Source organism: Drosophila simulans, chromosome 3L (genome assembly GCF_016746395.2).
Source record: "Drosophila simulans strain w501 chromosome 3L, Prin_Dsim_3.1, whole genome shotgun sequence".
Classification (NCBI taxonomy): Eukaryota; Metazoa; Arthropoda; class Insecta; order Diptera; family Drosophilidae; genus Drosophila; species Drosophila simulans.
In genome coordinates this window covers 2,994,349-3,010,002 of record NC_052522.2, presented here as the reverse complement: position 1 = coordinate 3,010,002, position 15,654 = coordinate 2,994,349, and the positions used below count along the sequence as shown (strand labels likewise).

Genomic DNA, 15,654 nt, shown 5'->3' with positions numbered 1-15,654 from the left:
GCGTCGCTTTTTTTTTAACAACTTTATTTGCTGTACACATAGACACTTGCATATATATTATGTATATATATATATATATAGGTACGAATTCAGGTATATAGATACTACACATACAAGATAAACCTTTATCTAAAATAGTTAGCATTGTACTAATAGTTGTGGTGTCCAATAGAATACGTTTTACAATCAACTTGTTAAACACATCGATTTACAGATAGAGTACTGTACTGGATAAAAGCTCTCAGAAGCCTCCTTGCAAACTTAGGTACTGGTTTCGGTTCTCTTTGGAGATATGTCTACGCCTAGCAGAAGCTTCGTCGGATGCTGGTTTCGAGGCGGAAGCCTTACATGTCCGTTGGCAGGATGTCGGGGATGAGGTACTGGCACAGCTCCACCTCGTCCGCCACAAACTTCACCTTCTTGGCCGTATTGTCGTCCAACAGCACGCGAATGGCCGGCCAAATGGTGGAGAACAGACCGGGCGAGTTGATGATCAGACAGACGCCCAGGCGCTCCGGAAAGTGCTTGCCCAGCAGCCAGATGAGATTCTGCACTAGCTGGTAGTCCATGCAACTGGTGCTGAACTCGGCCAGATCGAAGACAATGCATAGGCGGTCGGTGACCTCCTCGAAGCACTTCTTGCACGCCTCCTCCAAATTGTAGACGATGAAGCGCGTCAGCTCATCGATGTCCCGCTCCGAGCTGTGGTTCTTGGCCGGAATGTAAATCACCGGACGGCCGATGCAGTCGCGGTGGCGCAGCAGGCGGGCCTTCTTGTCCAGCTGGCTGCGGTCCATCTCGGACAGCTTGTCCACGCCGTACGTCTCGCGCCACTTGTTGGTCTTCAGAATGGCCTGTAAAAGGAAAACTTTGTTCGTACTACTATTTATAGTCATAGCTATGAAAGTATCTGAAATCCCTTTAGGGTATTGCATATTTCATATCATTTTTATATGGCCCATTATATGGATGATGATATCATAAGCTGTCCATTGGTTTATATCCATAAAAGGAATTAAATTTGGCATTGCATTACTTAATCAGAACTCAAAGGGACTAATTAAGGGGGAAATTTGTTCGAGACCTATTAAAAGGTTATTCAAAACTGAGGTTTCTGAGATTTTCAGATAGTGGTTATTATTGGGCCTTATTTTCGAACGACTCACCTGAAATGCGTCATCTGTGGTCTTAAAGGCGCGCAGATAGCGGCGCAGCGAAAAGTCATTGTGATACTGCTTCGGATCCGCCTCCACAATCAATTTCATGCGCTCCTTGAGATCCTTGAAGTCCTGCTCGTTAATTGGCGCCAGCTCCTCGGACGACATATTGCAGAGCACGAATCGCTTCCTGAGCGGAATGCAGACTGGGATTCCGTGCTGGAGAGTCGCGGACTGGAATCGGAATGTGCTGACACTATGAGAAATGTAAGCAGCGCTGTTTATTTTTCCTCGGTAATGTTTTTTCACAAACGGAACGGATTTGTTTTATTCTTTTTTTCCGACCAGTGTGACCGGATGAATCTCTCTAAAAGCTGTCATTTGCGTTCCACAAAAATACTAGATGCAAGCACGAAATACCGAAAAATTACCGTTATTGGTTGGACCCGTTACATTTCAATTAAAGCTTTAATTGATAATATACTTTAGAAAATAATATATAAAAGTAAATATTAAATTGAAGAAAACAATTGAAACAAAGCTGAAATAAAAGTTTATGTTTTAATTTTATTCCAAGCTCAAAGATTTTATTTAGACTTTCTATAAAGATGTTATATTCTTAACTTTCTACTTTAAAATAGGGAATTGTAAATGATTTAGCTCTTTGCACTGTTACTTTCTAAGATTCTCGAATTCATGAAGATTTATTTGTAATCATCTTTAAACGTTTTGAATAAATATCTCATTTCGTTACACAGTTTTCAAAAAAAGAACAAAATAAATAAGACTTTCATCACTATTTTGAACAGCCGAGATAAAAATAAATTCACGTGCAGTTTATATGGCACACGTTTTATAAACAAACATGTTAGATATTTCGTAAATAGCTGTTATTGTGTTCAAAATGTTAACAATACATGATTGGTTGGCAGAAGCAGGCCACAAAAAACACGAAATATGTAGAATGCACAACTCTCTCATGTCGGCCACCTGGGACCCTAAGTATTAGCTACAAATGCAGAGATTCCTAAATTGAGATTTCTATTGCTTGATGGTCTTTAGTAAGCTCCTCCTACTTGGGCACCATGACGCGGGCTATGCCCGGCAGGACCTCAGCTTGGAGGGGCCCGAATTCGACGCGCTCGCCGTCGACCGTGATGATGCCGTGATTGTCGTAGGGCTCCAGGCGGAATGCTCGCACTGGCAGCACCTTCACATGGTCGTCGTGCGCCTCCGGCAGGTGGGTGCCGGAGCTCATGTTGTAGAGGAAGCTCAGCAGGTGCGGGCGGCTGATGCCGGCGCGTATGAGGATCAGGTAGATGGTGCCATCGTTCAGCTGGGCCTTGGGCGCAAAGTGGCAGTCGATGCCCAGATGGGTCTGGTACACGGCGTGCATCATGACGAACTCGCCCTCCTCCACCAGCCAACCCTGATCCTCGGACAGCGGTTCGCTCAGGTCCGGCAGCTCGCTCGCCGGACCGTAGTTCTGCTGCCTGTTTTCCAGCGAGGCGGCCGCCAGGCCGGCGAACTCGCTCTCATCCGCCAGACTGTGGTAGATGCTCTCCGATATGGAATAGTAGAAGCTGCGCCGCGATCCCCCCGACAACCAGCTGTCGCACCTCGAGCGGAACGACTGATTGATGGACGTCTCCAGGGAGATCACGTCCGCAAACTCCTGTGGCAGGTACTCGGCACTGGAATGATAGATGGGCGCCGGCCCATTTAGCATGTCGATGTGCGTATTGCAGCTACGGCTGCTCTGCATTCTCCGCTGGGCAGCATAGCCGGTAGCGCTATGGGTTGAGGACACCTCATGGTCCGTTAGGAGATAGCTGATCTTGCCGTTGTAGGTGCGCAGATTCACCAGACGGTAGAGGGTCCACACGGTGAAGCGCTGGTAGCCCAACACCCGAATGCGCTCGCTCTCGATGTCCACGTCCGAGATCAGACCCCAGCCGATGGACAGGAAGGAGTAGAGGGAGCGACTCTGCAGCTGCACGCGGACCACGTCCATGGGTGAGCTGCGTCCACTGATTACGGTCAGAGCAGCTCCTAGCACTGGCTTGCTGAAGTATGGTTCGCTGGAGAGAAAGGTATCAAGGGGATAGGTTTCAACACAAGCCTGATAATCTGATTACAACCAATAGATCGATTATGAGACACCTGAATATGGTTTGAAAGTCTATAAACATTCTTTTCTATTACCCTTTTTATACTCTTTTATCGGGAAGTTGAGCTATAAATGAACATAAAGCAATAGGAAATGATGGCAATACAAATATGATTTCTAAGTTTAATGATATGCCACTAAATGTTTAACGAAATTAGGGCAATTACTTAACGATATGGAAAGTTTGTTCTAGTCTGACGTCAATTTAACTTCAAGGGGATATCCCCACTTGCAAAACAGAAAAACCATTTGACACGATAAGACAACTACTTTTGCTTATGCTCAGAATGTAATCTAATAATGGAAAAGCCATTAAGGAAAACTATTCTCTGGAAAACTGCACGTCTAGACGCTGGAGGGATTGTTTTACACGAAATATGAAGATCCACATAAGTCAGTAGGGTTCTTCCAAATGAAACTTGAAAAAAAAGATAACATACTTGTAACAATGAGCAATGGAGCGGGCCAATCCGTTCCCGGAGCCGCAAGGAATGATTCCCAGTGCCAGATGAGGCAGGACGTGGGCCCAGTCCTGGCGCTGCAGCAGTCCATTGACTATCTCGTGGAAGAGACCGTCTCCGCCGACAGCCACCACGCAGCACCAGGCGTCCAGGCACCTGGTGCTCAAAAACTCGATGGCGAAGTTGGAATGCTTGGTTACATACAGGTCGTAGGGCACCTCGGCCTCGTTGAGCACCGGCGTCACATGCATGTTGAAGACCTCGCGAGCGTCACCGGAACCGGATTTGGGATTTAATAGCACCAGCACTCGACGGCGTCGCTCATCCACTGTCGGCGCCACAAAGATCTCCTCCAACGTGCGATGCAGCTGCCAGCGAAGGGATCTGTACCAACGATCCGCCTCCCTCATGTTGTCCTCGAAGGTGTCGAACGATCTGAAGCGCAGAGTGAGCACCGTTCGCTCGCGGTGCAACTCCGACCGCAGGCTCCTCTTCTTCAGGACATAGGCAAACACGTAGAGAAACGCGCTGACATCGCCGCCATCCGACGGGATATTATCCCGGCTATTGGTGCTGCATTTGCTTGGTGTGGTGGCAGGGCGATGGTGATCGCCGGACGCCGAGATGGCTGGCGAATTGGGATTACCAGAGCTGCACGCACAGGCGCCCGACATCGCCAGGCGCCGGCTCTTCTTGGGCCGCATGCAGCGGGCACCCACAATGTCCGAGATGCGGACATGCTGCTCCTTAACAATGCTACCGCCCGGCGACTCCCGCTGCAGCGTGAATCCTGTGGCGTCCAGGCGCACCCGAAATACGTGGCTGCCCTTCTTGCGCTGGCTCGTGTAGAAGGTGTCGCTCACGTCGTGGCCCTCATCCGCATCCTCCGCCCCCCGGGGCGTGGCCCTGGAACTGGCCGAGCTCGGACTGGTGGTCTTATCAAGAGATTCGCTCATTTCGACTGGAGATTCGGCTGCCAAGCAGCATGTTTCAGGTCTTTTGTGTCCAGGCTTTTATGGCTCGCTTATCATCCAATCATGGCCGCAGTGTTACCGTCGGTGGCAGCCGCGAATATACCAACTGGCACAAAGAAACTTAAAATCCATGAAACTTAAGGAGGCTAGCTTAAAGAAACCCGTTATTTATTAAATTACTCATTTCGAAACTATTACAATACAGAGCAATAATACAAATTAATTCAGAAAAACGTCAGCCTATAACGAATTTAACCTGGAACTGCATTGAGTGTTGAAAGCCTTTGTTTTCATCCATATTTGAATAAATACCAAAATATATGATAGTATATTTCGTACGGTGGATTTGTTCTGATTTTTCGGCGTTCGCAACGCGGTCACGCTGCATTCAGTGTTTTGTGAACTGTTCAAGAATCCGATTCGAATTTAATTGCTGGAAATAACAATGATGCAGATGAGCGAGTACAAGGTGCTCCCGCAGAATGCACCGCAGGACGAGAATGGAGCAGTGGTACTGCAGCCGCAGGCGGCGAATGCCGGCAACAATGCCAACGGACCTGGTGCGTAGTGATGGACATATATGGATTAGTCCCACTGTTGAATTCCATCACTCGGATGGACCTAGTCGGTTGCGCGCGTCTGTGTGGGCAAGTGGGCGTGTGCGAAAGGCGGAACCGCCGTCGTCAACTTCTTGGCGTTTAGTACAGCAGCGGACCAGACAATAGCACCCCAACTATGAAAAAATATATTTAAAAGTGTCCTAAAACAATAATAATAAAAATGAAGTGATTCCAAGTTTAGTCTATACTAAAAACTCCTATCACTGGCCTTAATCGCCTGACCGCCATTGTAGCTATGCTAATTTCCCTTACCCATGCATAGATATAGGAAAAGCACTCTGTGCATATAGATAAATATAAATACATAGATAGCTAATCCGGAACAACGCCCCATTGCAGAGAACTGGATGTCGATACCCGTGGGCATGCCCAACTGCCCGCAGGGACTGGAATACCTGACCGCCCTGGACCAGCTGCTCGTGTCGCAGAAGATCGAGAAACTGGAGCTGCTCACCGGCTTCGAGACGAAGAACCGCTTCAAGGTGAAGAACTCACTGGGCCAGAATGTGTACTTCGCGTACGAGGAGAGCGACTGCTGCACCCGCAACATGCTCGGCCGGTCGCGTCCCTTCGAGATGAAGATCCTGGACAATTTCCAGAACGAGGTGCTCCACCTGTACCGGCCCTTCAAGTGTGACATCCTCTGCTGCTTCCCCAGCTGCATGAACGCCGTAGAGGTGTCGGCGCCGCCCGGCCAGGTGATCGGAAGCGTGGAGCAGATCTGCACCTTCCTGCGGCCCAAGTTCAACATCAAGAACACATTCGGCGACATCGTCCTGCAGATCGAGGGACCCGTGTGTCCATGCAAGTGCTTCAGCGATACCAACTTCAAGGTCAGTACGCAGCCAACAAGTGGTTATTCGTGGCTCTCGATCTCGATTCCCAATGCCCAAACAAGTGTATACACACACAGCAGCGGTCAGCGGATTAGCTAAAAAATCGTCGGAGCACAGATGGTCTCCATCAGTCGAGGTCGAAGTTTATAAAATTCCCAAATGAACAGTATCAGGCTTCCGCTTAATTGCTTTCTTAATTATTAAACATTTATAAGTGGCTATATACATATATTTGTGGTTTTGGTAAATGCCTCATTCTATATAATTATGAACACACAACAGCGTTCGAATTAATATCACACAAATAAGTTTACATTTTCTATTAAATATGTTATTAAACATATGCCTCTATATGAAGATAAGACCTAAATCAATTTATAGCAAAAATCTATTAGCCCTTTTTGCTGACCGCTGCTGTGCTCGTATAGAAGTACATGGACTGCAATCCAAGGCAGTGACGTCATGGTTAGCCATGCCTGACTGTCCAGAGCGAGTCAATTAATTGCGATGCCGCGAACTGCGAACCGATTAATGCGAAACGCAAACATCTCTCGCCCCTTTAACCGCGCACAGGTATTGAGCGCCAACAACGAGGAGATCGGCAAAATTAGCAAACAATGGTCCGGACTGGGAAGGGAGCTGTTCACCGATGCGGACTACTTCAGCGTCACCTTCCCCCTGAATCTGGATGTTCGCATGAAGGCGCTCATATTCGCAGCACTCTTTTTGATTGTGAGTATATCAGTTTTGAGTATATCGACATATATATCGCAGAGTGAAATATAGCATATGCCAGTGAAATATACTCGTTTCCCTTCATTGATTTGTGTTTGTGTTTATTTCAGGACGCGGTTTATTACGAGCAGTAGGCTGTGGATGAATCGAATTATAACAGGAACAAACGCCCAAACATTATAATCGCCGACTGCTTTTTGGTTCGACGTGTTGCATCGTCATAGCTCTAAGAACTTTTTAACCCCTTATTTGATTAACATTTCCGGGAATCTGAACAGTGCAACGCTTTGATCGATACGGAATCTCCCCAGCAAAGGAATCTCCCGCACAACTTGGATCTGAACCGCAGTTGCACCTTCGTTATTTTATGAACCTCGGTTTTTGGCATTTAAAGCTCTCCACAATGAATCACATACTGACAAACGCACAATACAGACTACACACGAAGAATCAGACGAGAACGAGTGCCTTATGACGTCCTAGTTGTTATTGTCGTCGCCCCGTCCCGTTTCCCCAGATTTATATACCTCGACAGACCTAGCTTTGTTGTACGCAGAGGTCGGAGCACAGGATTACTTAACTGCAACCATGGCGTACCTAACTAATTTACTATTACCTATTACCTACTACATATTACATATAACATATTTTTGTATGAAACTAATTGCAATCGAATTGTTACCCATTATATTGGCCTCGTGAGCCAGCTTTCAAGGCATTTTGAGATCGATACGATCTCCTACTTTTTGGTCCCGCTCCTGTGGCGCCGCGCAATTTGCATCACCTTCACATGTACTTCATGAATTTATTTATCTCTCAGTTATGCTGTAAAATAAACAAACTATATTTTGTACAAAGCAAATGCGAAACATTCGCAATCGGTGGCATTGCGGACTTGGACTTTCTGTACAGAGGACTCTAGCGATTGTTCGTTTGGGTCGTGATTCAGTCGTGAACATTAGGAATGTAACTGGGCTGGGCTGCTAAGGTGGTGTGCATCTATCTGTCCCTAGTTGTTCTTGGCAAAGTACTTCGTCTTCTCCTCAGGATTGGGAACGATCTGTAGGGGTAATAAAATAATATGAGAAAGGATTTACTTTAGGCAATGCTTCAAAAACCTACCGTATCGGCACCTGGCCGCCAACCTGCTGGGCAAACCTCTCCGTGGGTATCCGTATACTGGAAGGCCTGAACCAGACGAATGGTCTCGTCCACAGAGCGTCCCACGGGCAGATCATTCATGGTGATCTGTCGCAGCACTCCGGTCTGATCGATGATGAAGAGACCGCGCAGCGCATGGCCGCTGGACTCCAGGTAGACGCCGTAGTCCTTGCTGATCTTGTGCGTCAGATCGGAGAGCAGTGGGATCTTCACGTCGCCCAGGCCGCCCTCCTTGCGCGGCGTGTTGATCCAGGCCAAGTGGGTAAAGTGCGAGTCCACGCTGACGCCAATCACCTCGGTCTTGATCTTCTTGAACTCGGCGATGCGGTCGGAGAAGGCGATGATCTCCGTTGGGCATACAAAGGTGCTAAAATGGCAATGATAAATGCGATGTAGGTATAGAACTTTATACTAAATGTAGATGTACGTACAAGTCCAGCGGGTAGAAGAGGAGCACCACATACTTTCCCAGATACTGGGACAGTGATAGCTTCACAATCTCCTTATTCACTACGGCTGTGCCCTCGAACTGCGGAGCTGGCTTGGAAACTGAGGAAACAAAGGTAACAGCGAATTAATAGTGATCCCTGTTTGTTTGCGTCCAATGGAACTCACTGACTGCCTTGGTGTACTGCAGCTGATGGTCGCCCTTTGGCTGGTCGGGATAAACGGAGCCGCCGGCGAAGGAATAGCACGACTCATTATCTTCCGGCTTGGCAGCTCCAACAAGTGCCGCGGACAGCAGTAGGACAGATAAGTACTTGGACATGACTGGGCTGAAACGAGATCCACGTACGTATATAGCTATTGGATTCGGTTTATACCCTATTTATGACACGCAGCCTTTACAATTATTGCCGCTCTTTATATTTATAATAAACCTGTGTACAGTGGTCCCCCTTCTAGCTTTTATTTTATAAATGATGTAAAGATATATAATTTTGAAAGTTAATTAGGAACAAAACTAAACTTCAGAGAGAAGATACTCCTTGTATGCAATACATCGTTGTACAGTACATGCTAGCCAGTCTCTACTGTACGCACATACCCGAAATTCGAACACGCCCACAACTTGTAGCCACGCAGTCAAAAAAGTAACTATTTCAACGGGCAGAACTTCAATTGATTTTGGTGGAACGCGCTTATTGTTGCTGCGCTTCCGAAAAGATAAGCTTATCAATTTCATTCACTTCACTGCTATTATAATTTATAGTTGTCAGCGTGTAACTGATTTAAATTAAGTTTTCAGAATTACTAAAATTCCAGTGCCAATCTGATTGCAAAGCTTCGATTTTAATATTTATTTTTAGTTGCAGGGTAGTTTACTTGCTGGCATTAAGCAACAACACAAACGCACAGCTGTTACCTTTTACGCGCTATAATTAACTCTTTTTGTTTTAATAACAAATTTTTCTGCCGGCCTTAGTGTGGCCGTAATACGCAAAAATACCACAATGCCGTCCCGGCACCACTGCATAGTTCAGCATTGCCAACATAAATTTCATTTTGAAACCATATTTTAATTTTCATATTAACGCAAATTTTGTAATTTTAAAAGATTATTTTTAAGAAAATATCTGTGCTGCATTGGCAATCCAAAAGCGCTGTATGGCCATGTTCTATTCCATTTCTCAATTAAAAACACCACTTTATCAGTTAACTTTTACTTACGCTATAAACTTTATTAAAATATATATATCAATATATAAATTGCTCGCGCTTAAAAATTAGGTTTACGGCTGGAGTTAAAACAACACGCACACACGTCTCTCTGCACGTCTAATTGCTACGACCAATAAATATAGATATTTCTCTCTTACGGCCTAGATGATATAATATGCATTGCATCCTCTAAAAACTACAACAAATTGAGCAAAAGTCTGTGTTAATTTCACAAAAAGCGAACATTAAAAGTACATTGCTTAGCATGCGAATTACTCATTTACTGTGTTAGCTTTGATTGAGAATTGCGTTTGTGGGCATTTTGTTGTCGATCCACATCGTGTTGTGTTTGCTGCCGCATTTATTGCAGATGAGAAAAGGGTGAGAAAAATGCACCTGGCCTTCTTCCGGGCCGCGGTCTAGCTCTCCCAGACCTCGTCCCGCTGTTTGGCAGCTAGCAGCTTGCGTTCTGAAAGATACGATTGCAAAGATAAATATATGACCGAGGGAAGGCAGCCGCACTGATTCCACCCACCTTTGGCTTCACGTAGCACCCGCCTTTCGTTCTCCCGTTCCTGCGGCGCCGTGGGCAGCTTGACTCCCAGTGCACCCGATACCAGTCGTCGGGCCAAGGCCGTGCAGGTTTCCGGACGCTGGCGATACGGCTGCATTGACACCGCGCCGGCCTTCTTCGCCTTCAGTCGTGACTCCAGAGTGGCCTCCGCCAGTGGCTTCAACTTGACAAACGGATGCCCCATCGTCAGCACCTCAGCAGCTGCGAAGGAAATGTTCTATTTTATTACGGAAACAATCTCCGGTTGCATTTGTAGGCACTCACCAATGCGGGAACTGCTGAACACAGCCAGGGCATGGGTATCGTCCACCCACTTGATGTCGAAGCCACTGCCCCTGTACTGGGCGAAAAGCATGAGAAGGTCGGGAGTTTTGAACTCCACTGGGAAGTTGGACACCTCCAGAACGTGCGGAAACTCCTCTTCGTTGAGCAGTTGTTGTTTAATGTGAAAGACCTGTGGGAATTGTGGAACAGAGTTAAATTTGATGATGCTGGTTAACCAGTTATACTACTCACCGAATAGTCCATTTTGGGCAGCTCTATTTTGCACTTCCCCACTGATTCAGTCAGTTCTTGGAGTATCTTGGGATCCAGACAGTCGCCGCTCTCGTCGAACATCTTCTCCCAGTCGTCCTCGTCCTCCTCATCATCGTCTTCGGTGGTGCTGTCTGCAGGTGGTTTCGCTGTGGCTGATGCTTGCGGGGATGTGGGGATGGCCTTGGTTGCCGATGTCTCTATTTTTTCGGGAATCTCCAGCACATCTGAGTTGAAGGTTTGTTTCATGATGCGGCGATTGCTGCGATTGATTTCCTGCAATCGTTTGGAAGTTAGTTAAAACCTTTCGCTGATTCCATGCGGCATAACTTACCTTTGAGGCTCGCTGCAGCTCGCGCACATCATTATCACATTTGGCCGGCTCCTCGCCATTGGTGCTCCTGGCCGCCACCACATCCTCGATGCGCAGCGGAGGCGATGGCTGGCTTTTGCCATTGCTGGCTGATTTGTTGCCATTGCCTGGCTTTGTACGCTGGGCGCCGCTCATGATCTGTGTGTTAGAAAGGCAAGGTCAGCTATTACAATGTGGATTAAAAACCGTTCACAAAACGCTAACTGCTGATGGAGAATGGCGCTCCGCTGAGCAATTAATGTTAAGAGTGAACTTCAGTTCACGTTTAGCGTACTAAGAACTAACTCATAGGCTTTAGATTCGCTTAGATACGTTATTGACTCGTTTTACTACACACACCTCCTTATCACAGTCCGCTGGCTTTGCCGGTCGGTGTTCTTCGTTGGATTGAGTATCGTTCTCAGATGCTGATATAACCAGTACAGTGGCGTTATCAGACGTTGTAGTTGCTGTCGTTTTTTTTCCGCGTTCTCTGCGCTCCCGATGCGATTTGCTTTTCTTCGACTTGGACGGCGGCTGACCGTTGGCGTCGTCCGCTTTGCTCGGGTGTGTATCTGCAACTGGCGGGGAATCCGGCGCTGTTGTAATTGTTGCTGCGACTACCGCCGCTGCTGCTGGTGCTGTTGTTGCAACCGCTGTCGCTGCCGCCGCCGTTGTTGTTGTTGTAGTAGTCGGTGGTGTAGTTTGACTGCGTCGTGCCCTTGGCACATAAACCGCTCGATCGGGACGGCGTTCACGACGGGTCGCCGCCGCTGCTGAAGCGTCCGTCTGGTACTCTCTGCGAAAGAGCGGAGCAAAACAGAGGTAACAATAAATGGCGGTGAAGGAAACGAGGTAATCGATTAGCTCACGACAGAATAGCAAGAGTTTCGTCAGCGGTATATACGCAGTTTATGATCTATTCCTAACTTTGATGGGCTGTAGATCTATTTACCTACCTGTTCGGGGATTCTTTGGAGGTAGGACTGGTAGATGCAGTGGTTGCTGTTCCTGCAGCTAATGGTGTTGTTATAGCTTCGTTTGCTGCAGCTGCTTCCTCGCTGCTGCTGTTGTTGTTGTTATTGCTATTGTTCCTCAGCGCTGGCGGCCTGTATAAATCCACCGAGTTCGATTTGCTTACTGCAAGATACAGATACAGAAAATGCTATCCATGAGATACACTGAGAAAGAGACGCAAGATACCGAATGTGAGATACTTTACACGATGCGAAGTCATTAAGACAGATAGATCGCCAAATGAGAGAGCTAAGCAGACGATTAGCAACAATAGTTGGCAAATGTTCAAAACAAACCGAACAAAATAGAGACTAAGGTGAAGCAACGGATTCGGCATAAAATAAATTAAAACCAAAATTCACTTATGTCGACCCAATTTTTCACGATCCGCTCTATGCCCGATTTTCGTGAATGTCAACACGAACTTGACAGGTGGATCCCAGGTGGCAAGGGGGGTCTAAAGGGGGCGGTCCAGAGCTGGTGAGCGTGCGCAGCGGTCGACCAGCTGAGCGTCTACCTGCGTGAAGCCAAGTGAAGTGAGGTGAGGTGAGCTGTGATGCAACATCACCAAAAAATCCGCTCGAGAAAGAGGGCGACCTTGAATGAACGGCAACGGCGCTGCCGACGTCGCTGCCAGCGTCGCTCAGCTGGCGCATCTGGTTATTTTTAGTTAATCTACCTATTTGCTATACACTTGGCTGGAAATTAGCCATTACTTCTGATTGGAAAGCTCATTAATGCTTCAATTTGCAGGGTATCTCACACAACTGTGCAAATTCATTGCAAATATAAATAAATACATACTTTGTAAACAATTAAAAACTTGACGAAGAACGTAAATATGTGACTTAATTTTGACTATTACTGGGTATTCTCATATTCGTCGCTATCCCTGTTGCTCATTAACATTTTCGATTTCTTTGTTTGGCTTCTTTTTGCGTATTTGCAAACACTTAAATTTATGGCTGCTTGCTAAATGAGGAGCCGAAACGCATCGCTCCGAAATGTGATTAAAAAACAGGGGATTGCCTTTGTTTATATGTAAGACCAGCTTGCTGCGGGCCATTTACTCACATGGAGTCTCGCTGATATGCTTCTTAACGCCCATCTTACAGAGCTCCGTGGCGCTTCTTATGCTGGCGCTGCTGCTTCTGCCGTTCGTGTGATAGTGCGAATTGTTGTTGCTCCGCCAGCTTTTCGCTGCCTCTCGCTCTCTATCCTTCTCCCTCTGCTGCTGCTGCTTGCGGCTGTTAATTGTGCATTAAGGACAAATTGAAATTAACAATAATCAACTATGTCAGATGTAAAATGCTCACTTCTCAAAGCCACTGGGATCCAGAAGCTGGTTGCGAAAGCAGAGGACGGTGCGCCGCTGCGGCCCTTGGCCCACTGAGAATGTGAACAGATCGTACTGTTGGCGGTATTTCTCACATGTTTGGTGGATGAGATAACGGCGGTAGTTGCCCACAGGTGGAAAGAGCAGAACGCTGGGGAAGAAAGCGGCGGAGAAGGTGAACAAACCATCGATCAATTCAGCTCGCTGACTGTGTGCGTGTATAATGAGTCGTTTATGCGGGAATTCCATTAACGATAATTGGGCGAATTCAAAACACTCCTGATAAGCACAGGCAAAACAGACGGAAACACATTTGGGATACTAAATTGTTATAAAAAAGTCTTACTTAGAATGTGCTTTAAATGCTAACTTGTTTACTACCTGATAGTTAACACACTTTATAATTAAATTGTTAGTACCATTGGTAGATCTTGCTTACAGCCCCGCATAAACGCAGCTAGAAAGCCCAATGGGACCGAATCTTCTAACAGGTTGTTGGGAATTCTCACTTGGAAGAGGAAGCAGAAGAAACGACCTCAAGAAGAAGGCGAACAAGCGAAACAAAACGGAATGGCGAAGCACGACTTGTAAACTATATTATGTAAGCGAATGGTGTAATATTTTGAAAAAGCTCAAATTTCTATGCGCGGCTTGCTGTTGTTTATTGCTCGGCGATTAATTGTTTATTAAACGCGGGCTGAATGCAAGAAGAGCGCAAAGGCACGAAGCCCCAAAAACAAAAAATCGGTGTTAGTTTGCGCAACTGCAATGCGGAAAAGTCACAATTGCTCTCGTTGTTGTGGTTGTTGTTGCTGCGGCGCAGCTGGGAAAACTCGAAATTGTGCAGAAAACGGCGGGGAGGAGCTGGGGAAAAACTGGTAGTATCTGCACGAAAGGCCCACAAAACTCGTACTACTTCTCGTTGTTGTTGCTGTTGTTTTTGTTTCTCTGTTGCACATTTCCGTATTACCATTGTTGTAACGGTACTTTGTTACAAGTTATTCTCTCTCCTACTCTTTCCTTCTTACACTCGTATTTGTTGTTTTTTTTGGAGCAATGAAGGGGGACTACTTCCTTCTCACTCACTCACACATTCAGGGACCACAACAGACACACACACAAATGCACAAACACTAACATACACACACACCTACGCACTTGCTATTCTCGTGGCAAAAAGTTCTAATTCGTTCATTTCATTAGGTGCGACTTTATTCTTACCCACGATTCAAGCGCTTTTTGACAAAGAGCTCGATATCACAACCGACATTATGAACAAATTCCTGATCGATTAGGCTTAAATTATTAGCAAATGCCTCCAGTTTATTTTAAAAAAGTCGCGACGACGAAAAAACCGACGTCGCACGCACACAAACAAAGTTAGAACTTTCGGTGTTACCAGATTGTGATCTGAGGACGTGCATAACTGCCTAAAAAACCCCATACTACGCGCGAAAGCTTAAACATTTGAATTGTATAAATAATCGATAACATCCGACATTTCTTACATTTATTTTACAATGTAAAATACCTAAGCGCTAGTTATTTTTAAAAGCAAATAATACAATAATAAATAATAAATAATACAACACAAAACAAATTTTTTCTCAATCACTTACACTTCCCTATGCATTTTTAGTGAATATCATCATCTTTATTACAATGTGGTTTTAGTTTTACGTATAATTATTTAAGTTGTTCAGCAACAATAAGTTGCTATAAATGCAAATTGATGTTTTTATGTGTAAAATTAGTTTCTTCTTAAAAAAGTGCTAAAGCGTGAGAATAAGTTATTACTTTGTCCATCAAGTGACTTCTCAAAGTAGGTTAAGTATTTAATTTCACGGCTTTGTGGCTCAGTTTTTCTTACCAAACTCCGCAGCATTTATCGACGATAATATTCGAGTAAAAGCTTCAAATTAAATATTGCATAAACACGAACTACCAGCCGGAAGAGCTGAGGGAAAAACCTGTCGTTCACTCCATATCCGCTTTCCCGGCTGTCAAAGAGCTATCGCGCCCTTGACACCTCCCACGCCACCCAGTCGCCCAAAAGCCACCCACT

General features: G+C 45.9%; 5 protein-coding genes across 6 annotated transcripts; 1 reads left to right on the top strand and 4 right to left on the bottom strand.

Moving 5' to 3' along the window:
• Nucleotides 1-53: 53 nt before the first annotated feature.
• On the bottom strand, nt 54-1,527 carry LOC6736553 (CRAL-TRIO domain-containing protein C3H8.02). The gene is made up of 2 exons (XM_002083387.4): nt 1,167-1,527; nt 54-854 (listed from the first exon to the last, which is right to left on the bottom strand). Exons 1-2 carry the CDS (start codon nt 1,323-1,325, stop codon nt 345-347), a joined length of 669 nt encoding a protein of 222 aa, XP_002083423.1. The 5' UTR covers nt 1,326-1,527; the 3' UTR covers nt 54-344.
• A 177-nt stretch (nt 1,528-1,704) lies between these two features.
• Nucleotides 1,705-4,885, bottom strand: LOC6736552 (sphingosine kinase 2). The gene is made up of 2 exons (XM_002083386.4): nt 3,768-4,885; nt 1,705-3,238 (listed from the first exon to the last, which is right to left on the bottom strand). Exons 1-2 carry the CDS (start codon nt 4,742-4,744, stop codon nt 2,230-2,232), a joined length of 1,986 nt encoding a protein of 661 aa, XP_002083422.1. The 5' UTR covers nt 4,745-4,885; the 3' UTR covers nt 1,705-2,229.
• A 232-nt stretch (nt 4,886-5,117) lies between these two features.
• On the top strand, nt 5,118-7,815 carry LOC6736551 (phospholipid scramblase 1). The gene is made up of 4 exons (XM_002083385.4): nt 5,118-5,322; nt 5,722-6,215; nt 6,792-6,950; nt 7,064-7,815. The coding sequence occupies exons 1-4, from the start codon at nt 5,208-5,210 to the stop codon at nt 7,085-7,087; spliced, it is 792 nt and encodes a 263-aa protein (XP_002083421.1). The 5' UTR covers nt 5,118-5,207; the 3' UTR covers nt 7,088-7,815.
• On the bottom strand, nt 7,745-9,611 carry LOC6736550 (peroxiredoxin-2). Of its 2 annotated transcripts, none has more exons than XM_016170728.3 (5): nt 9,481-9,611; nt 8,730-8,890; nt 8,546-8,663; nt 8,076-8,481; nt 7,745-8,013 (listed from the first exon to the last, which is right to left on the bottom strand). In XM_016170728.3, the coding sequence occupies exons 2-5, from the start codon at nt 8,881-8,883 to the stop codon at nt 7,963-7,965; spliced, it is 729 nt and encodes a 242-aa protein (XP_016030131.1). In that variant the 5' UTR covers nt 8,884-8,890; nt 9,481-9,611; the 3' UTR covers nt 7,745-7,962. The 2 variants fall into 2 exon arrangements, with proteins under 2 accessions (XP_016030131.1, XP_016030130.1); XM_016170727.2 differs by lacking the exon at nt 9,481-9,611 and adding an exon at nt 9,163-9,363.
• A 159-nt stretch (nt 9,612-9,770) lies between these two features.
• Nucleotides 9,771-13,853, bottom strand: LOC6736549 (myb-like protein P). Its single transcript, XM_016170725.3, has 9 exons — nt 13,570-13,853; nt 13,328-13,500; nt 12,196-12,376; nt 11,597-12,035; nt 11,219-11,395; nt 10,867-11,160; nt 10,615-10,804; nt 10,312-10,551; nt 9,771-10,245 (listed from the first exon to the last, which is right to left on the bottom strand). The coding sequence occupies exons 1-9, from the start codon at nt 13,836-13,838 to the stop codon at nt 10,196-10,198; spliced, it is 2,013 nt and encodes a 670-aa protein (XP_016030128.1). The 5' UTR covers nt 13,839-13,853; the 3' UTR covers nt 9,771-10,195.
• Nucleotides 13,854-15,654: the final 1,801 nt, after the last annotated feature.